Source organism: Heterodontus francisci, chromosome 8 (assembly GCF_036365525.1).
Source record: "Heterodontus francisci isolate sHetFra1 chromosome 8, sHetFra1.hap1, whole genome shotgun sequence".
Taxonomy (NCBI): domain Eukaryota; kingdom Metazoa; phylum Chordata; class Chondrichthyes; order Heterodontiformes; family Heterodontidae; genus Heterodontus; species Heterodontus francisci.
In genome coordinates this window covers 68765525-68787555 of record NC_090378.1, presented here as the reverse complement: position 1 = coordinate 68787555, position 22031 = coordinate 68765525, and the positions used below count along the sequence as shown (strand labels likewise).

General features: G+C 44.8%; 1 protein-coding gene across 1 annotated transcript in view; it reads left to right on the top strand.

The window, feature by feature from the left end:
- Nucleotides 1-22031, top strand: part of sgip1a (SH3GL interacting endocytic adaptor 1a) — a 182431-nt gene that overhangs the window by 102599 nt on the left and 57801 nt on the right. Inside the window, exons 13-16 of the mRNA XM_068038061.1 lie at nt 2376-2464; nt 3720-3812; nt 18287-18361; nt 19267-19764. Of these exons, the coding sequence (XP_067894162.1) occupies nt 2376-2464; nt 3720-3812; nt 18287-18361; nt 19267-19764 (755 nt within the window). The remainder of the gene's footprint in view (nt 1-2375; nt 2465-3719; nt 3813-18286; nt 18362-19266; nt 19765-22031) is intronic.

Genomic DNA, 22031 nt, shown 5'->3' with positions numbered 1-22031 from the left:
TAAGCCTCCCCCTTTGAACTAATACTATCTTTAACTTCCTTTGTTAGCCACGGATGACTTACTTTCCCTATTGGGTTCTTTTGCCATAAAGAATAAGTTTTTTGAAAACCATGCATTAATTCTTTAAATATTAGCCATTGCCTATCTACCATCAAACCTTTTAATGTATTTTTCCAATCCACCATGGCCAACTTGCTCCTCATACCTTCATAATTGCCCTTGTTTAGATTTAAGGCCCTAATTTCAGATTGAACTACATCTTTTTCAAACTTAATGCAAAATTCTATCATACTATTGTCACTTTTCCCTAAAAGTACTTTTACCACCAGATTATTAATTAGCCCTTTCTCATTGCATAATACCAGTTCCAAAATAGCCTGTTCCCTAGTTGGTTCCTCAACATATTGCTCCAGAAAACCATCTCAGACACATTTCAGGAATTCTTCTTCCACAGCATTGGTGCTCATTAGATTTATATGTAAATTGAAGTCACCAATGATTACTGCATTGCATTTGCTACATGCACTTCTAATTTCCTGAGTTATTCGATATTCTACATCATCACTACTGTTTGGTGGACTGTAAACCACTCCTACCAATACTTGTTGCCCCTTGCTGTTGCTTAGCTCCACCCAAACAGATTCTACATCCTGTTCTTCCGATCGAAGATCCTCTCTCACTAATGCACTGATCCCATCCCTTATTATCAGCACTACCACACCTCCTTTTCCTTTTTGCCCGTCCTTCCTAAATGTCGAATATCCTTTAATATTCAGTTCCCAGTCTTGGTCAGCCTGCAGTCTCATGTCTCCGTAATGGCAATTAAATCATACCCAGTTACTTCTCCTTGTGCCATCAACTCACCTACCTTCTTGCGAATGCTGCGTGCATTCAAATAGAGTGCCTTTAACTCTGCCTTTTAAACATTATTTTTTATTTTAACTCTGGTTGGTTCTAGCATTTGTTTCTGCTTTATACCAGTTTCATTCACAGCTTTTCTATTTCCCATAACCAACTTTGTTTTTCTCCTATCTGAATGCCCTCGCAGTTTCCCAAACCCCTGACAAGTTAGTTTAAATCCTTCCCAATAGCACTAGCAAATCTTTCCGCGAGGATATTAGTCCTGGTCCCGTTCATCTTGTACTGGTCCCACCTGCCCCAGAACTGGTCCCATTGCCCCAGAAATCGAAAGCCCTCTCTCCTACACCATTTTTCCAGCTACATGTTCATTCGCTCAATCTTCCTATTTCTGTACTCATTAGCATGTGGTACTGGGAGTAATCCTGAGATTACTGCCTTAGCTATCCTGTTTTTCAGTTTCCTTCCTAGCACCCTAAATTCTGCTTTCAGGACCTCATTCCTCTTTCTACCTATGTTCTTGGTGCTAATGTGGACCACGAATTCTGGCTGTTCACCCTCCCCCAAAAGAACATCCTGCAGCCATTCCGTGACATCCTTGACCCTGGCACCAGGGAGGCAACACATCATCCTGGAGTCACATTGTACAACCTATACAAACATGAAATGAATTGATTTGGACAATGCATTTGTGTCTAAATTAATAGCCAGTTAAAGTTTGTTTATAATTCAGAAATGGTGCGTTGAAAGTAACAAGTACTTTCTCAAGTTACAAAACACGCTAAAATTAATATGAAAATGATCAGTCTAACTTCCTGTTCTGACTAATGTCTTTAGTACAGTAATTGCAGAATGATCTGAGAAGTCGATTTTATTTTTAAGTTTGTTACCTTTGGTATTTTATTTACTGTAGCCTAAGTGAAATTCAGAATTTTTCAGGTGCTCTTGCCCCACCTTCCCTTCACTTATGGCTGGTGGACCTGCTGCTCTTCATTTCTCTACATCTCTATTTGTGGTTGTGTATGTTGCCAGAGCTGGGATTTAATGCTGTTCCACCTCCTCACTTCAAATTTGAGAAAGGCACAGTACGCTTGAAGCAACCAAGCTTATCCAAGCAGCAAGTGAAAGGGCTCTGTTAAAATTTTAGAGGACTCAGCATTTTAATACTATTATTCTTCATGTATTTTTGTGTCTCTCCTTCCCAAGGGGAGATGTGTGGCCTTCATTTGACAACTGTCCAATGTGGCACATTGGTTTAATTCATGAGCTCACAACGTGAAAACACGAACTCAGATCCAAGACCCACCATTCCTTTGTGCAATATGTCTGAGCATTCCTCAGAGTAGCACTCGAGCAGGAAACTGCCTGGGATCGTGGTCCTCAACAAAAGATTAATGAGAAACATTGATTTAGGCTGAGCAAGATGTAGTGATTCTCAGCTGTACTTAACTTTCTTTTTCTCCTTCTCTAACTATTTATTTCTTCTTTATTTCTTCTTTCCTTTTCTCTTCTTCCAGTAGCAAGAAGGGGTCGGAGGATACAGCATCTTTGATCCCACTCTTTGGCCCACCATTGGAGTCAGCTTTCGAAGGCATAAAATCAGAAGGTACTTCACACATGATGCCTGAACCAATAATGAATATGTCTACATGTAGAAATACATAGTGTAATAATGTAAAGAACATTATTGCATGTCACATCTTCTTAATGCATAGCTCTTCATACTCCAAGATTGCCAATCACAGTTTCAAGCAGACAGTGCCGTTTTAACTATATCATGCCACACATTTAATTAATGCCTGACATTCTTAGCTTGATAAATACTTATTGAGATCTTTTCTAAATCGGCACTGATCTCCACTGAGGATGCAAGGAAAAAAGAAAGCAAACCGTGTTTGATAGCAGTCACAGCTTTGAATAAGGAAGGTGCTACTTCCCAAGTAAATAACAGGCAAATTACTGAAGATGAAGATGAACATCTGCTGCTCTGTAATGTGGTACATTGATGTGAAGTGGCATGCATGCCAAGATGTGCATGTGACTAAAGAGAAATACTTTTATCTGATGTTTTCATCTTACTGGCGTCTTTCTGTCATAGAGTCATAGAGAGATACAGCACTGAAATAGGCCCTTTGGCCCACCGAGTCTGTGCCGACCATCAACCATCTATTTATACTAACCCTACATTAATCCCATATTCCCTACCACATCCCCACTTTCCCTCAATTCCCTACCTACACTAGGGGCAATTTACAATGGCCAATTTTCCTATCAACCTGCAAGTCTTTGGCTGTGGGAGGAAACTGGAGCACCCAGCGGAAACCCACACGGTCACAGGGAGAACTTGCAAACCCTGCACAGGCAATAGCCAGAACCAAACCCAGGTCGCTGGAGCTGTGAGGCTGCGGTGCTAACCACAGCGCCACTGTGTGTGCGCCTCATGTACTTATGTGGTTAAAAACCAAGTTGACTCACAGAAAATGGTGCAAATTGTTAAATACCCAATCCAAGATTATTGATACAAAAGCAGAATACTGCAGATGCTGGGAATCTGAAACAAAAACAGAAAAAGCTGGAAATACTCAGCAGGTTAGGCAGCCTCTGTGGGCAGGCAGCAGACATTTCAGCAGACACGGGTAGGTCCAAGTAGTGCCCAAGCAGTCCTCTCACTGACACAGCAAACTCCAGCAAGGAGTTTGGCATAATCCTGGTTTAGCTGCTGGAATCAAGGAATTTTTTGGCCGCGGACCTCTGATGAACTGTAGAGTTTATGCAATCTAGTAGTTATAAAATGTATTGTTTATACAGTGTATTTATGCCTTGTGTTAATTCTTTTGGCTGACTTTGTGCATGTCTTAAAGCTGTCATTGATCAGCCTGAGATCTGGGGACCATTCCAAGCTGTTGATTCTGAAAGACAATCATCTTTGTCAACACGGTCGTTTCCTATTGGAAGTAAGTTCACAGCAACCACATTAATTTTGCCACAGGCTCATTAGAGTATAGAGAACAAACATTTGAACTGAATATGTAATTAAACAGTTGTTAACAGCAGTATGCATATTACTGGTGAGAAAAGACACCAATATAAGATGAACCATCCTGTGTTACATTTCTCTGAACTCTGCAGCATGTTATTTACAATTACAATATACCTTCACTTTTTTGTTTACTGTAGTTATATTTCAGTCCATATTTTGGGATTGAGCTACTCTTGAGAGATTCACAGCAGTCTGATCATAAGCTTATACCTGGAGTACTGTGTGCAGCTCTGGTCTCCATATTTAAGGAAAAATGTACTTGCATTGGAGGCAGTACAGCGAAGGTTCACTAGATTGGTCCCTGGGATGAGAGGTTGTCCAATGATGAGGGGCTGAGCAAATTGGGCCTATACTGTTTGGAATTTAGAAGAATGAGAGGTGATCTCATTGAAACAAACAAGATTCTGAAGGGGCTTGACAGGGTAGACACTGAGAGGTTGTTTCCTCTGGCTGGGGAATCTAGAACACGACGGCACAGTCTTGGGATAAGGGACCAATCATATAGGACTGAGATCTTGAGAAATTTCTTCACTCAAAGGATTGTGAATCTTTGGAATTCTCCACTCCAGAGGTTATGGATGCTCCATCACTGAGTATATTTAAGGCTGAGATACAGATTTTTGACCCCTCAGGGAATCACAGGATATGGGGAGTGGGCAAGAAACTGGAGTTAAGGTTGAGAATCAGCCATGATCGTATTGAATTGCAGAGCAGACTCAAGGGGTCATATCAACTACCTGTGCTCCTATTTCTTATGTTCTTAGATTGTCACAGGCTGTGGCAAGGGGGCTTGAAACCTATGAATACAATTTATCAAGATAGTGTAATGAAGGCACATGATGTTTGAACAGATGAATGATTTTAAGTTCTTTATGTCATGGATGCCATATTCTGGAGGGCGGGGGCTACATCCACTTTGACACAGATGGGCCAGTGCAAGTCCAGAGAGCTGTGGGCTTTGCCACCATTTATGGATCCTCTCCGGTCCAGGGCATCATCGATTGCACCCATGTTGCCATCAAGGCACTGACAGACCAGCCAGTGAGATTCCTGAACCGAAAAGGCTACCACTCATTGAAGGTCCAGCTGGTGTGTGACCACAGGAGGCAAGTCTTGCAGTGTGCATCCTGTTCCCGGACAGCTGTCATGACTCCTTTATCTTGCTAGAGATTCAGGTGCTGCACCTCTTCAGGCCCACATCCAGACTCTGTGGGTGGCTGCTGGGGGATAAGGGTTATCCCCTAAAGTGGTGGCTCCTGATGCCCATCTGAAACACAGACACGGATGGAGAGAGGCTACAACCAAAGCCATCTCCTAACAAGGACCTGCGTTGAACAGACCATTGGCATTTTGAAGATGCTGTTCTGTTGCCTTGACCGGTCAAGTGGTACCCTCCAATATAATCTAGACAGATCGTCCCTTAACGTGGTGGACTGCTATATCCTGCATAACATGACAACGCAAAGAGGTCTGGAGATGGATGAAGAGGAGGAGCTAGAATGCCACTCCACTTGGAGCAGGACTGTGAAAAGGAAAAAGAGGAGGAAGGGCTCGCTGAAGAAGTGGCCGGCAACCAGGCAGCACAGGACACCCGCCAATGTCATCCCAGATTGCAGGGTGAACTGCAGGCTGGCATGGCTGCAAGGGTTACGTCAATTCAGCAGCGTTTCACCCTCTCGCCCCTGAGCCCTTATGGCTGATGATTCTAAAACATACCTTCCAACATAGAAAGCTATCAAACCAGTGTGACCTGTACCTGCGAGGTCCAGTCATGAGCATGCAGAATGAGGGCTCCTCCACCAACATTATCCAATATCACAAGACATTGTAAGGTTTCCAGGGACCCACGATTTCCCCCACCCCCACCCACTCCACAATGCTACATTCCTCTTCTGACATGACACATCAATAACATACATCATAGCATACAAATGTGCTGAAAAGCACCCTGGTGACCCATTAAGTGAAATCAACAGCGTGTTGCTTTTCTTTCTCTAACACTGCTACAGGGTGCTCCCTCTGTGGTGAGGGTGAGGATGAGGTGGAGGCAGCCTGCTGCTTAGTCTCTGCCTCTGGCTGAGATGCCCATGGCTTCCGTCTTCATCTTGGAGGTGCCCATGGGCGCTCCTCCACAGGCTGCCACACCTGCACCATGGCAGGGGCTGCCACTGTCACCGGGCCTTGACACACAGTTGGTTCCTGAGTTAGAGGTGGTGAAGGGCTGTAGGGTGATGCCTGTTGTGATATTGCTTTAATGGAATATGTAAATAGTGAGTGTGCATCATCACTGCAGGAAGTGATGTCATACAGCATGTGACACAGCATTCGGAGCTGAGTTGATCCCAAGTAAGACGTGTATGCATAGCTGTCCTGTGACTTTCATATAGTATTGTGGGTCTTCAATAAAAGAAGAACCCAAAGTATTTGTTACCATTTATCAGTGTGTGATGTGACAGATGAGAGATGTTCCCCCTTTTTTACCAGAAGAAAATGTTTTTTTTTAAAAGTATTTTTTAACTCGAGTGCTCTAATTGTCAAGAACAGACAAATGACAGGTTTTCTTGTAAGTTTAAAAGAAAGTTATCTGTTTATTATACAACACACAAAATGTATGCAACAACACCCATTCACACTCATACAGATAAAACACCATCAAGAAAAAATAGAGATTATGAAGACACCATGCGTTAGGTCTGATGATTTAAAAGTGGCCTCTGTTAAACGTGTGTTTCCCTGGGGTGAAGACTTGAAATGGTGCAGGCCTGTAATCTTTTCCCTCGTCCGCTGAGGAAAGACTTGGGAGGTTCAGGAAGATGGATGCGCTGTTGCACACTGCTCCTGTTATATTGCAGCCAAAGGTCAACGGCAAAGTCCTGGTATGATTCCTCAGATATGGAGTTCAAGGTCAAACATGTAGTTCAAAGCTGGTAATCTTAGGCAGGGTCCTTTCTCTTCGATGTCATAGATGGGTCTCCTTTGTCTGCCCAGAATATATCTTTACTAAAGCTCCTTATCAGAAACCTAGCTTCTGTCATGTGGTCATAGTTTCTCTTTCCATTGTCCTCATAAATGGTTTCTGATGGTGAGGCCATTGTTAGATAGTGGAGTCCAGGTATCATCCATCCTCATCTCACATTGATCAAGCTGGTTTTCGAAACACCCTTTGGAATTTGAGTTTGGAGTCAAAAGGTTTGCGACAGTGTTGTTAATCCAATCAGTTGGAGAGAAGCAGCTATCACCACAGAAAAGGTCATTTGCATTTTAATGTGTCCATAAAGGCCATTTGTATTTTAATGACTTCCCCAAGACTTGTCCGGGCATGAAAAATAGCTCAGGGTTCTTGTAGTTCTACGTGTATTGGCAGGAAAAGAAAGGTCAACTGACTTCTTATTCCATTTTGTTTACAAGTAAAGTGTCCATTTTGGGTTTACCTCCTAAGTTCATTATATAGTTCAGAGGTTAGGATTGTGTGGGAACATGACAGTGATTGATACCTTTGTGTGAAGAACCCAGTAACACAATATGGTGGCAGCTGTGCATTTTTGAAGACCACGTTGCAGTAAAGTCGATGGACAACTGTGAAGATTGGAACCATGGTGATTCGCTTCAGTGCAGATATCACAAGAGTTGAGCCGGTCTGAAGATTGGGAGAAGCCAGAGAAAGAAACTGGGATAACACAAGTGGCCTGCTACAAAAGCAGAAGCAATACAGTGAGACACTGGGAGGTAGAAGTACCCTTGAGGATCAGTGCTTGATAAAATAGTGAGTAACTGATGAGGAAGATAACCGGATTGGTGTTCAGGAAAAATATAAATTCTGTTTGGAATTGGGCTGAAAAGTTGCAAAGCTACTGGGGCGTTATGGTGTGGCTCCTGGTGAAAACAGCTTTGTGGGCAGACCTAAAGAAAAAGTGTACAATACAGGCCATGGTGCCACAGAGCTACAGTGATACAGAACCCAGGCTGGGCATGGCGAAGACTCAAGCTGCAGGCACAGCAGTTCTGCTGTTTCATATTTCCCTTGAAGGAAACCCAACCCACTATAAACCAGAATGATCCTTGAGAAGCAAGGGCATTCGGAATGATGACCACTAAATTTCCCATCATGAATTGGAAGACCACAGATGCCCTAGCTGAGAATAAGCTTTTTCACCAGAGAGTGGAATTATGTTTCTTAGATTTATCCGTCACTGACCCTGGCATACAGGCAGTGAAGATTAAAATAGCCATTGGAAATGAGGGACCCTATCGAATTAATACATCAGGTCTATCCGACGCGGATCAAAAAGACCTGGTGAAGCTCTGGAGTACTCTGGAAGATCAACTCCACGTAAAGGTGAATTTCAGGATCCACCGGTTAGAGTTAATGGCCTAAGGAGTCAATTGATCAGTTTGATAAAGGCAGAGACAGCGATTTCTCTGAAGCCGTGTTGTTGGAGAGAATCATGGAACTCGTCATTGCTTCAACGCCAATCAAAGCATTCCAGAGAGACTTATTGGAAAAAAGGAAAGGCATGATATCGACGCCTTGTTGAAAGACAGTAGGAAGTGTGAAGCCAGTGTGGCAGGAAGGTAACACTTGAAGGCTTTGGGTGTGGCTATGACTATTGGCAAAGTGACCAAGGTGCCAAAACAGAATAAATCCTGTGGGCAGTGCAGTCTCCTATACCAGCTGCAGAATTTTCTGGCATTTCAAGACCACTGCAAGGCATGTGGCTTGATAGGGCATTGGGGACAACAGTGCAGGAAATCTGCCTTTGACAGTGTGGTCAGCATACTGAAGCAGCAACAAGGAGTGTGCCAGAAGTCAATGCAAGCACAGACACATACATGATGTTGGTAACAGGACAGACCAGGTGGAAGATGCTGTGGAGAAAGCTCTTCAACTTGAAAGCGAGCAGGCTTTCTGCACTGTTAATGTGGCACGATGTATGGATGCGGTCACACAGCTAGAGGCTTTTGCTACAATTAACATTCTGTGTCCAAACAAGAATGGCAAACACATGCTCAAAGCCAAGATAGACACCAGAGCTAGTGCCAACATTCTGTCATTAAGAATCTTAAAAGACATGTATCTTGACTGATGGGAGTCAATGGTACAGCCTACGACAGCCAGGTTGGCACCTTACAATGGGTCACCAATCCATTGTATCAGTACACTGACATTAAAATACAGCTGTGGTAAGTTTGCATGGTTATTGCAGGTTTTCGACTTGATAGACACAAATGGTCTGGCAGTAGCAGGATTACCGGTGCGCAGGGAGCTCAAAATTGGACCATACACAAAATCAACAATACACCATTGGTGGAAGAAAATGTTAAAAATGACCCTATCAAGTAAGTCCATGACTTACAGCTGAAGTACCCAGACAGATTTGATGCTGTGGAGAGTTTTAAAAGTGATGCTGTTTTGCTTTTAAGACCAGATGCAATTCCTTCAATTGACCCATCTAGGAAGTACAGTGTACACATCAAGGAAAAGCTGAAGACTGAACTAGTTGATATGGAGCAAGATGACTGTGAAGTCCATGATAAACCAGAACAAGATGGTTACATTGAACACATTGAGCCGATTGTCGAATCTGAAGAAAGTAGTGGATATTTCATTAGACCTGCAAGTTGACAGTATGGATATAGAGGTTGAAAATGTACTTAATGTTGACTCGATGAGCTTTGGACAGTACAAGTGCAACCAGCTTAGAGAAGAAACAGCCAAAGATCCACTGCTGAAGGCATTAGGAACATCAGCAGTGGGCCATTCAGCTCATCGAGTCTGCCCCACCATTCAATACGATCATAGCTGATCTTCCACTTCAATGCCTTTTTCCCACACTATCCTTATATCCCCTTATGTCATTTGTATTTCAAAATCTGTCGATCTCTGCTTTAAACATACTCAATGACTGAGCTTTCACAGCGCTCTGAGGTAGAGAATTCCAAAGATTCACAACCCTCTGAGTAAAGAAATTTCCCCTCATCTCTGCCCTAATTGGCTTCCCCCTTATTTTGAAATTGTTCTAGAATTGGTTCTAGACTCCCCAACCAGGGGAAACATCTTAGCTGCATCTACCCTGTCTATCTCTTCAAGTATTTTGTAGGTTTAAATGAGATCTCCTCTCATTCTTCGAAACTCCAGAGAATACAGGCCCAGTTTCCCCAATCTCTCTTCATAGGATAGTCCCACCATCCCAGGAATAAGTCTGGTGAACCTTCGTTGCACTCCCTCTACAGCAATAATATCCTTCCTAAGTTAAGGGGACCAAAACTGCACACAGTACTCAAAGTACAGTCTAACCAAGGTTCTATACAATTGAAGCAAGACTTCACTACTCCTGTACTCCTGTGCATTCTGGTGAGTTATTGTCGATGGTTGGCCTGATATGATACAGGAGGTTCAAGACAACCTAAGATCCTTTTGACCATTTAGGGAGAGTTAGGTATCTCAAGAGGAGTAATATTTAAAGGAAGGCAGGTGCTGATTTCTGAATCACTTCATCAGGATATATTGTCATAGTTGCACCAGGGCCACATGGGCATCAAGTGAACGCGACGCCTGGCAAGGGAAACTGTGTACTGGCCTGGGATTAACTGCTACATCAAAAGAGCTGTGAAAATGTGTGAGGCATGCCAAGTGCATCAGCCAAACCAGCACAGGGAACCATTACACCTTCGCGTGGTCCCATTGCATCCCTGATTGAGGATTGCAATGGATCTGTTCACTATTCATGTTGACGATTTCCTCTTAATCACAGATTATTTTTCAAAATTCCCAATCATTAGACAATTGAGGGATACGTCAGGCATATCTGTAGCGAATACAATGAATGCTATATTTAGTCTTTTTGGTACACTGGAGGAGATTGCATCAGATAATGGTCCACAATATACAGGCAAACCATTTCAGAATATGTGTGCCAAGTGGGGAATAAACCATGTAACAGCCACGCCACATTATCCTAGATCCAATGGTCTTGCCGAGAGAATAGTGCGTACGGTTAAATTGCTTATTATGAAGGACAGGGAAACACAGCAAGATTTCCAGGTTACTATGTTACATTGACGGACAACACCATTAGACATGGGATTACTGCCATCAGCCAAAATCATTTTCAGGAAGCAGATCAGAACGACACTTCTGAGTCATCATTTGGCCAGGTTTGCATCAGTACAGAAAAGACTACTGCAGAAGCAGGAGAAGATGAAGTCTACACACGATCAACATGCAGGTGCAAAATTGACTCATTACATGTGGGGCAAAAGGTTTGAGTTTTTTACCCAACCGAAGGAACCTGTTTCCTTGCAGAGGTATCTAAGGTTTTCAGCGAGCCAAGATCAAACAAAGTCATAACACCAAAGGGGGCAGCGTTGAGGAGAACACATCAACTAAGGGGATTGCCCTTATCCAATACTCCAATAGCAGTGAGAATACATTCGCTGGTAAGGTCCAAGAGTGAAATTGTGGAAGTCCACAGTGAAGATAACCAGCATAGTGTTAATGTGTAGAAAATCCATACATCTACGTTGCAAGTCAAGAGCACCATAGTGATGATTCTAGATCTCAGAGGAGTTTTACTGTTAAGAGGTCTGGGCCTATTAGTAAACCACCTATACCTTTTAGGACCTCTTAAATGATGGATGGAGGTCTAACTTTGATGTAAATAGTGTTCACAACAATCCTGTTATGTTATGTGATTTATTCTTATTGTGTAGTCTTCTACTTAAAGAAAAAGGGGTATGTTGTGATATTGCTTTAATGGAATATGTAAATAGTAAGTGTACATCATCACTGCAGGAAGTGATGTCATACAGCATGTGACACAGCAGTAGGAGCTGTGTTGATCCCTAGTAAGATGTGTATGTACAATTCTCCTGTAACTTGCATATAGTATTGTGAGTCTTCAATTAAAAGAACCCAAGGTATTTGTTACCATTCATCAGTGTGTGATTGGTAAGTTTGTATGAAGAACACAGCAACACCGGTACCCCTTCACTGCCGCTTCAACTGTCTCGACCCTTTCCTGGGCCCCTTGGATGCTGAATGAGACCACCAACTGGGAGGAGGCTGGTATCCACTCTGAGTCCCTCTGCGCTATCAGCGACATTGACCGGATTATGCTACAGGGAGTTTCACTCCTGTGCAGATCAGCTCCTGCACCCTTCTCAGTGGTGCTGCATTTGGCCCTCCAAGAAGTAGCCCAATCTCTCAATTGAGGAGCTCATGTGATCAAATCCCTGGGTCATGACAGAGCACATGTGCTCCATGGACGACTTCATTGCCTGTTCATGGCTCCTCAAGGCCTTAGGGAACTCTGACAAACAGGAACCTATCTGCCTTTGGTTCTCTAGGAAGACCCTCCTGGTTTGGGACACACAAGACCCAGCATCTGCACCCAGTGGAGCATCGCTTAATCTGTCCTCGATCCTCAGAGGGGGACTCCCCACAGCTGACTCAGCCTGTCCCTCCTCCTCCTGCTGATGTGTGTCATGGGGTTCATACAGTGCTCCCCTTTCTATGCTCTTCTGGGGTCCAACCAAGGTGAGTGTCTGCACTGATGGAAGGTACTGAGGTATGATGTGACAGTGCTTGTTCCATGAAGTCTGCACCTGCCGAGGATGGCAGTGCTGATTGGGCAGGTGCACTCAGCTCCACCTCTGCAACTGGCCCTGTGGGAAACACAAGAAAGTAGAAATAAGGGCTCATCCTGCTCAACAGGTGCCCCAGCACAACAATTCCTTCAGATGACAGCGGTCAAAGATCCACAACACACATTGGGCAGGAGTCTCCTCCATGCCCTTCACCTCAAGATAAAACTATCCAATGACCCTGCTGCTCACGGCCTCCCATCTCGCCATCCCCCAGCGACTGCCTCGAGGACACCCTGGCGATCTCCAGCGCCGCCTCCTCCATTGGGGTCAAAGTGTGCCGTTGGGCCACACCACCACCCATTCTGGCCATTTCCTGAGAGCTACGGTCTCTCCTCCTGCAGGATGAGAGGAGAATGATTCATCAATAGGCTGCCCTCCCTCATCTCTTCCGGCATGATATACATGTGAGCTGATGTGCACCTCAGTGATGTCCCCATCTGAATAGCACCCCATATGTGAGGGTGGCTGTGTCTGTGTTGTGACTGGACACTTGAACTGACAATGTTAGGGAGAACCATGGACATTCTGTAAGGTCAGCTCATATGCATTCTGCTGCTTACAGAGTTGGTGACCGATCATCTGGGTGCGGCTGGCCACTCACTTTACCAGACCATAAGATGCCATTGAAACTTTTCCTACACTGGATCCACTTCCTTCTGGTAAGTCCCTGGCTGCTGATCTCCGTGGCCACCACCATCCAAGCTCTCTGGTCTCTCTGGGCGGATTTCTCATTCCGGATGCTGGGAAGAGCATCTCTCTTCTCTCTGACACTGCAACTGGCTGCCCGGGAACGCATGCACATGCCAGCACTGGCCCTCTGATCTGCCTGCTGCTCCATACCTGCAGGAAATGGCAAGCCTTTTCCTAGCTGTTACTTGCCTTTTATAATCACCCTGTGTAACTCCGTCCTGCCTCCAGGACGCTTCCGGCACGTCCGCTAATTGGGCACTGGACTCACCCCCGGGCGATTTAGGCCCGTGCTGACGTGGCATGGAATTGGGATCCAGAACTGTCCCGGGCGCTGGCTTCCCAACCCCGGAATGAAAATCCAGCCCCAGTTTTGTGTTGGACATATCTGGTCCGCTGACAGGTGGAGGACAATGTGTGACTTTATTGGCAACTCTTCAATGCTATTTTATACAATAAGACAAGAGCCTTTCAGCGGGCTCTAATCAAGAATTCTTAAGAGCCTTTTCTGCCAAACACACATGAGCCCAATAAAGAAAGCTGATATACCATTCCCACCAGTGCAATATGCCATAGCTCCAGTCAGAGCATTCATTACAAAAACTGCATCTTGGTTGAGGACCTCTGTCATTGGAAGCTCACTGCAGATGTTGTCTTGCTTCTCAGTTCTTCGGTTTGGCCGAATAATAAATGTTGTTGCAATGCCTTTCCCTTAAGTGATCAAGAACAACTGCATAGATTCAGCTAGTGGACTCTGTCGTTGCCACAGACTTTGCATACTCACAAATGAAGCTCTGAAATGTCAGATATACAAATCTTTTTATAGGAAAGCCCTGTGAGGTCAGAATTCCTGAACCCAAATGGTTGATTGATCAGTAGTTTTCTGCTCCTTCACAATCTGAATCCACTTCCTCCACCTTACTGGTTTTTTGCCATTGGTCCAGTGTTCCCTTCTGCAATTCACTAAGGGACAACCTCTCCCCAACCACCACTCCACACGTCCCCCCCGACCCCACCCACACAAACACTCACATTCCCAGATGTATTTGTGTTGGTGTTTGCCTCAGAGTGAATGATGCAGGATGCTGTGAGGTACTGGAGACAGATGGACAGTTGCCCCTGTGGTCTCCTTTTGATGGCCATCATAGAATGAGAAAATATGTGGTAGAATAATGGCTTTTGAAACAGAGTTTACACGGCAAGGTATTGTGGCCTTGATAGTCCATAGATTCCTTTTTCCTGGATTCTGAATAGATTCATTGCACCCAAAGGATGCTGTGCCTGCCCAGGCCTCAGGAATCTGACTTTGGTGGGCTAGGTCATTAGCACTGTCTGGTCACAGCACCGGAGCAAAACCACCTCCTGGACGGGCCTTGTACCAGGAATCGGAACAAGAACACTAACATAGCTGCAGGTCTCTCAAGCCTGCAACTGTAGGACTGGCAGCCAATTTCTCTATCTTGCAGTAAAGCAGCCTGCAGATTCATGTGGCGTCTGAAAGAGAAAGGTTCTGGCTTCCCTTACCTTACTACTTGGCCCCCTCAAATCGGGGGAAGGGTTCAGCACAAGACAAGATGGCCGCTCCTTCAGGTGCCCTTAAAGGTGGGTGTTCTTCTATTTCACAGCGAGGGAAGTGAATCAGGGAGACCAGAGTGTCCCCATATACTTAATTTTACAGCTTCCCTGCTCCTGCACCTGATATTAGGTCCAGGACCTCTGAACTGAGAAAGTCTAGGAAATCCCAGGGCAATGTTAAAGGATAGGAGGCCTAATGTAGCTGGTCTCTGCCCCCTTTTCCTCAACATGGTATCTGGGAACTAAGTAGTTCCAGAGACTACAAGGACAGATGTCGGGGCCTATGTGTTATGCTACTACAATGCAGTGCATGCCTGTAGATCATCCAGTGAATCGGTGTATAGGAGGAAAAAGAAAAATAAGTGATGGATGATACTAGTTCTGAGCTTGGAAGAAGCCTCTGGTCTTTCTGCGCTGCACTCCCCTTGTGGCTTCAGACCCAGAACTTGAAACAATGTGTCCTCATATAGAGTCAGTTGATGATAGTTGCCAGCTCTCCAGGGAATGAATCTGGAGCTTTCTGGGTCTGGATGACTCAGTTACACACACTGGCAAGTGCATTTACCAACTACAGGGAGGAGGTGTATTTTTACTTTAGATTTCTTTTCCGCTGTTTTCATTTACCTTTTTTTAGCAAGTGAAATATCCATTAAGAGTCGGTCTCAGCTCAGTGGGTTGAATTCTATAAGCCCGCCACCAATTTGCGAAAAAAATGGCAGCCTGCCTGTGCGGGCCACACGCCAAAGAGCTGCCACGGTTCCAAGTGCGGCAGCTCATTTAAATAGCTGGGGTGGGCTGCCCTCCCCAATCACATGGAGGGGGTGGGCTGTCCGTCCCAGCAATGCTGTCAGTTGCTATTTTTAAAGGGCTGTTTGCCCTACAAAGTAAATTATTTAAAGAAAGATTAAATGAAATTAAATAAATACATCTCTTTTGTCCCTCTCCCACCCCCCCAATAACAATTAAATTATTTTCCCTTGCCCCCCACAAAACACTTACATTTACCATCTGACCTTCCCCCTGCGCCCCCCCACCACCTCCCCCCCCCCCGCACCTGCATAAACTTTAAAAACTTTAAACTGAAACCCTTCCCACCATCCCCTATAGCCATGACGTTAATTTGATCCTGTTCCCCTCCCCACCATCACTCCCCCCCAACCTCACTGAGAAACTTACCTCCTCCCCCCTCCCCCTTCAGGGGTTGGGGGGTGGCGAAGGGAGAGTAATTAATGCAGGTATTTTAATTTATTTAAATGTTTAAATTGCGGACCCGTCACCAGGTAGTGGGGGGGGCCGCCAGGAGGCCTCACCACTGCCATCAATATTGGGCCAGGCCCTGTTGGCGTCGAGATCTGTGGCGGGCCTCATCCAGGGCCATCTTCAGGACCCCCTGCCACAGATCCTGACGTCGAGGGCTGTATAGAATCCAGCCCAATAAGTCAGAAAGTTGTAGATTAGAGCGCCACTCCCAAACTTGAACACACAATCGAGGCTGATTCTTCAGTGGGATTCCGAAAGAGTGCTACACTGTTAAGAGGTGGTCCCTTGTGGATGAGACATTAAACTGAGGCCCCATCTGCCTGCTCAAATGGATGCAAAAGATTCAGGGCTGGATTTTATTAGTGCGCCGCGCTTCGAACTCGGCGGCCTTTCGACATGGAAGTGCCGCTGCACAGCCCCTGCGATATTATGCGCGGGGGCTAATTTAAATAGAGGGGGAGGAGCGGCTGCCCCCGATGATGTAGACGGGGCGGCAATCGGGTCCCCAGCAACGGCTTCCGCAGCCACCATGCAGGTGTGCCGCCATATTTAAAGGGTTTAAAGCCCTTAGCACAGATTTAAATTGTTAAAGTTTTATTGAACATAATCTGTTTCTAATAAATAATTAGGAGATGGAGGCCCTTCGCCAACCTTCGCCTCCAATGGTCATCTCACTGCCCGATATGTGCAAAACTTACATTATTCCCTACCTGAACTTTGCCCCCAACCTTCTAACTTTTGCCCTTCAACCCCTTGCCACCATTCCCACAGCCAATAAAAATTGGTTTCCCTGCTCCCCCACCCCACCCAGCCTGAAAACTTTATTCCTCCCCCCTCCCCACCAGGTTCTCGCTTCGGAACTCCGTGTGGAGTTCCAAAGGCTCGCAAGGCACAAACGGCGGCACAGTGGCGCAGTGGTTAGCACCGCAGCCTCACAGCTCCAGGGACCCGGGTTCGATTCCGGGTACTGCCTGTGTGGAGTTTGCAAGTTCTCCCTGTGTCTGCGTGGGTTTTCTCCGGGTGCTCCGGTTTCCTCCCACAAGCCAAAAGACTTGCAGGTTGATAGGTAAATTGGCCATTATAAATTGTCACTAGTATAGGTAGGAGGTAGGGAAATATAGGGACAGGTGGGGATGTTTGGTAGGAATATGGGATTAGTGTAGGATTAGTCTAAATGGGTGGTTGATGTTCGGCACAGACTCGGTGGGCCGAAGGGCCTGTTTCAGTGCTGTATCTCTAATCTAATCTAAAACCGGCATGGGACGTCCGCCGCCTGCAGGTAAGTTCATTTACATATTATCGTGCATTTAAATATTTAAATGAAGGGCCTGCCACCTTCTCAACATCGGGGGTCGAGGCGGGCCTCGCCCTGCAGAATTTTACCAGCCCCCCCAGCCGCAACCCGTGGCGTCGAGGGGCTGGTAAAATTCAGCCCTCAGTGTCACTTTATCAAAGCAAGCAAGGAGTTCTCTTGGTGCTCTGAGACCAAGACTGCTATAAAATAATTAATTGTTATTCATTTGATTGCTTTGTGCAAAATTAGCTGGTGTGTTTGCACGCACATCAACAGTGACTAAACCTTAAAATAGTTGTAATGTGCTTTATGATTGCAAATTATTCCTCCAGCTTATTTCTGATATGGTACTCATTTCCTGAATGCAAAAGTCAGTTCTTTGTTAAATATTTCAATGTAGACATGAGGAAGAACTTTTTCACGCAGCGAGTGGTCAGGGTCTGGAGTGCACTGCCTGAGACTGTGGTGGAGGAGGATTCAGTTGAGGCACTCGGTGGGGGTGGGGGTGGGGGGTGGAGTTGGATGTAATCTGAAAAGGAAGAATGTGCAGGGTTGCGGGGAGTGAAGCTGAGTGGGTTGCTCTTTTGGAAGGTCGGAGTGGACGCGATGGGCTGAATAGTCTCCTTCTGTGCTGTAACAATTCTGTAATTCTGTAGTGTTTTGTTCATTTATTGTTCACTTGATATGTAGAGTATTGTTCATTTGTGGCCACTGCTTGGTGTAGCATGCATAGTGTGCCACAAAAATAATAATGTTTCAGTTTACAGCAGCAATCCAGAGATTTACAACAGCAGATCTACAATGTGAGATATTACAATCAATTGTAAACGTCATTATTCTTTTGTCTTCAAATGGTGTAAATCTCAACAAATAATGCTTTCACTTTGATTTCACACCTTGCCTTTTGTGATTTTCCCTACTGGCAGCTCCTCCTCCACTTCCTCCAAAAAATGTCCCAGCCACGCCACCTCGCACAGGATCACCATCGGCAGAGGGTTCAGGTAGGCATTTGTAGCACTTGAGTATCATGTGGCAAGCCAGTCATTTACCTATTGTACAGCCATTTCAATGGAATAGACTCAGGTGAAACATAACTGCCAGCATAGACAAGTTGGGCTGAAAGGCCTGTTTCTGTGGTGTAGACTTGATGTAACTCTATATAGCCATAAAATAACATGCAAACACAGAGGAGAAATACTGCTCTAATTATAAATGACTTTTTATTTTTTTATTTTCAGCCATTTTTATGCATCTGTCAGTTCACACTTTCATATAAACTATTTTCCAATTTCTATAGTACTTAATCTAGGTCGTTTCTTTGCTACATCTTAAATCCTTTGTCTCAGACTTTCAAAAACAATGTATTTTGAAGTTCCCCCAGTGCACTCAGTCAGTAAGTGTGCCTCTATGTGTAGAACTGAGCTGTGCACCCCAGCATAATCCCAGGTTCAGTCCTTGATGTGCTGTGTTAACTGATCTCAGTCAGGGTAGCAGGGGTTCTACAAAGGATTCAACACCCCTTAAGGAGCAGGGGGAAAAAAATGCCAGGGTTCCACCAAAGTATTTAGTGTCCCCTGCTGGAATGTCCTCAGCTGAGGACATGCATTACATGGTGGAATAACCTGCTCACTGTTTAGGCTCAGACATGAAGAATGGCCAGTTGGGCAAAGTACCAGAGGGTAGGCAACAAGGCGCAGTGCTTTCAGAAGCGGAGAGGGGGAGCAGAGCATTAAGAAAGATCAATTTTCTTCACCTTTTTTAAAAGATGTTTCAAATCTGCTTCTTTTGTTAATATTAATTTTTTTCAGTATTTTGACACTAAATGTATGTTCTTGGGTTTTACTTTGTCGTTAATCTTTTGTTCTTTTGATTCCTGATTTTTCTACTCTTGAATTTTGAACTTAAGACCACTCAAACCTGAATGGCACCAAGTCAGACCTTGATGCAGCAACGCAGCAACCTTTACCGAATTCAGCCCATGGGACTGTAGGGAATGACCAGGGCAAAGCAGAGCCACAGCCTGAAAAACTGTTGTCTATCAGTGACCTGGATGATATCTTTGGCCCAGTTGTCTCTCCCAGATCTGGAGTCGTCTTGTCGAAGAACAAGTGGATCGATTTCTCTGATCAACCTGCCAGAGACGAGGTTTCACCAGTGCCTCTGAGTGAAAAGAGGCCCGTCGATGCCCCTCCAAGTATTTCTGTGCCTCTCGACCACAATGGAAGTGAGAAAAAAATTTCTGAGCAGGCTTTGGTCAAGAGCGAAAAGAGCGAGTCGTCGTCCTCCCTGAAAGAACTCGCTATGGGGCAAAAGACCACACCCCCTCCCCCTCCACCTCCTACCTACAGGACAGTGGTATCTTCTCCAGGACCCAGTTCAGGCAGTGGCGTGTCCAGCAGCAGTGGTACGTGGTGTTCGGTTAAACACTACACTAGCATGTCCACACTGGAGCCTGCCTCCACTGAGAAGCCTCAATGGCAGCAACATGACTGGCTTCTACCTGCTTCTGTCCTGTTGTATTTGTGCTTTACCATTCTGTGCTAAGCTCTGCTATTTTTGTGTTCTTTTGAAGGTACGTGAGTCTGTAGTGACATTCCACCCGCCCCTCCCCACAAAAGCTTCACCTCTATCCTTGATTTGAAACTGGCCGACAGGTTCTTATGCTATACACAGGATATTGCAATCTGCAATGTGTTCCAATTCAGCAACACATCAATGAATTAAGAAAAGCAGCATAAACTGTGAGAATTGTGTTCCTGTTACTTTTTAAGCATCATTTCCAAGTGTGCTTTGATGGCTCAGTTGATAATTGAACCACTGTTGAGTTGCCCGAGTGCTACAGTTGGCCATATCTCTTCTCCCCTCTCCCCAGGCAATGGACAGGAAATATTAACCAAGCTTCCAGCTTCCAATTATTATCTAGTGACCCTCCTGTCCCAACTGTCTACTAGGAAAATCTGCACGTGTGGCTATGTGGTGAGGGCAGGGTTAGGTGTAGATGCAATACTCCCGTAGTCAGGTAAGCTTGCACCCCTCACTGCACAAACACAAAGAATGGCCGTTTGTACAAGATGCAATAGTTTAAAAAAACCTTACAAAATCTGGTAATAGATTGGTTGGTTGGATTTTTTATCTCTCTAAAGTATATCGACAAACATCACATATACCAGAAGCTTTTAAGTGGGATTTTTAAAATTCTTTCATGGGATGTGGATGTCACTGGCAAGGCCAGCATTTGTTGTCCATCCCTCATTGTCCTTGAGAAGGTGGCGGTGAACTTACGCCTTGAACTGCTGCAGTCCATCTGGTCTAAGTACACCCACAGTGCTGTTAGGGAGGGACTATACCTGTGGTCAGTTAAAAAGTTCCTTTTTTTCAATCCATCCCCATTATTATGGTATTGATACAGCACCAGGACAGCATGGCTGATGTTGGGACTTGCAAACTTGAGTTCTGTTCTCCTCTCTTTGGGTGCTGCTGAATCCATTGGAGGGCCAATAAGATGGAGGTCTTGTTTTCTGCTGCCTCAAATGGCCGCTGTCTGGGCTTACACAGTCGAGTCCTGGACATCGTCAGAGACGCAAAGTTCATAGCTTTGTAATTATTATAAAATGTTGATGTCACATTGCCACTTTATTACTGTCAGTGCAGCATTATCAATATAAATAAAACATAAGAACCACAATAAGATTTGACCTTGCCTGATAGCTTGATGGATAATTGCCATGGCACTGAACCATGCTGGCTGAGAAGGTCCCAGGTTTGAACTCTGATATGTATTAGTTTTATTGATTGCAGCGAGGGGTGGAATGCAACCATGTCAGTGTTAGCAACACACAGTTTGTTCCTGAGCCCAGTGATCTGTAGAAACTTTTTGAAGTGAATGTGCTTCAGACAGGAAATTTAATGTAAATTCTCTGCACGAAGCATGAGTAAATGGTGAATGTTGGCAATGCTACAATTTTCACCTCTCCAAAACAACTTCCTGTCAGCCAATTTCCACCACCTCCCCCAGACCTCTCCTGTTGTGTAATTAGATCACATCTGTGTCTTGCTGCGTGCACATTTTCTTCATTGGTTAAAAGCCATAACAAGTTTATGGTTAAATGGCTTTTTGTCCCAAAGTTGCAGCTTCCATTTTGCCTTTATTTTTTTGTATATCAATCTTCTTTCACAAATACTGATGATGGGGATGGGAATGAATCACTTGGTGAGGAATTGTATTGCCTATTGTGGTACTGAGTCGCACAGACCTGTAAGTTCCAGATTGATCTGTGTTGAGTTAGCTGATCGCAGTTAGGCTGCTATAGTTGCCTTTGGTGTCCTTAGGCTGGGAGGAAAAACTTGGGTGTGGTTCCCACTCCTGATTGGTATCCTGTGAATTCTACTGGAAATTAATGCGGGTAAATTTGGGTGATGATGTAAGCAGGCGATATAGAATTCACTGCCCGTTACACACTACACCCAATTTCTCTTCCATTGACTTCACTCTCTTCACAAGCTGACATGTACGAGTGGCTAATTCAATGTCACCCACTATTGCCGAAAGTTAAAATTCTCCCTCCACCCACTGCATGTGGACATTGGGCTTGATAGCGATGCTGTGCACAGTTGAATAGTCTGCCAATACTTACTGTTTAACCTCTCATATGTAGAGCAACAAGAGTCAGC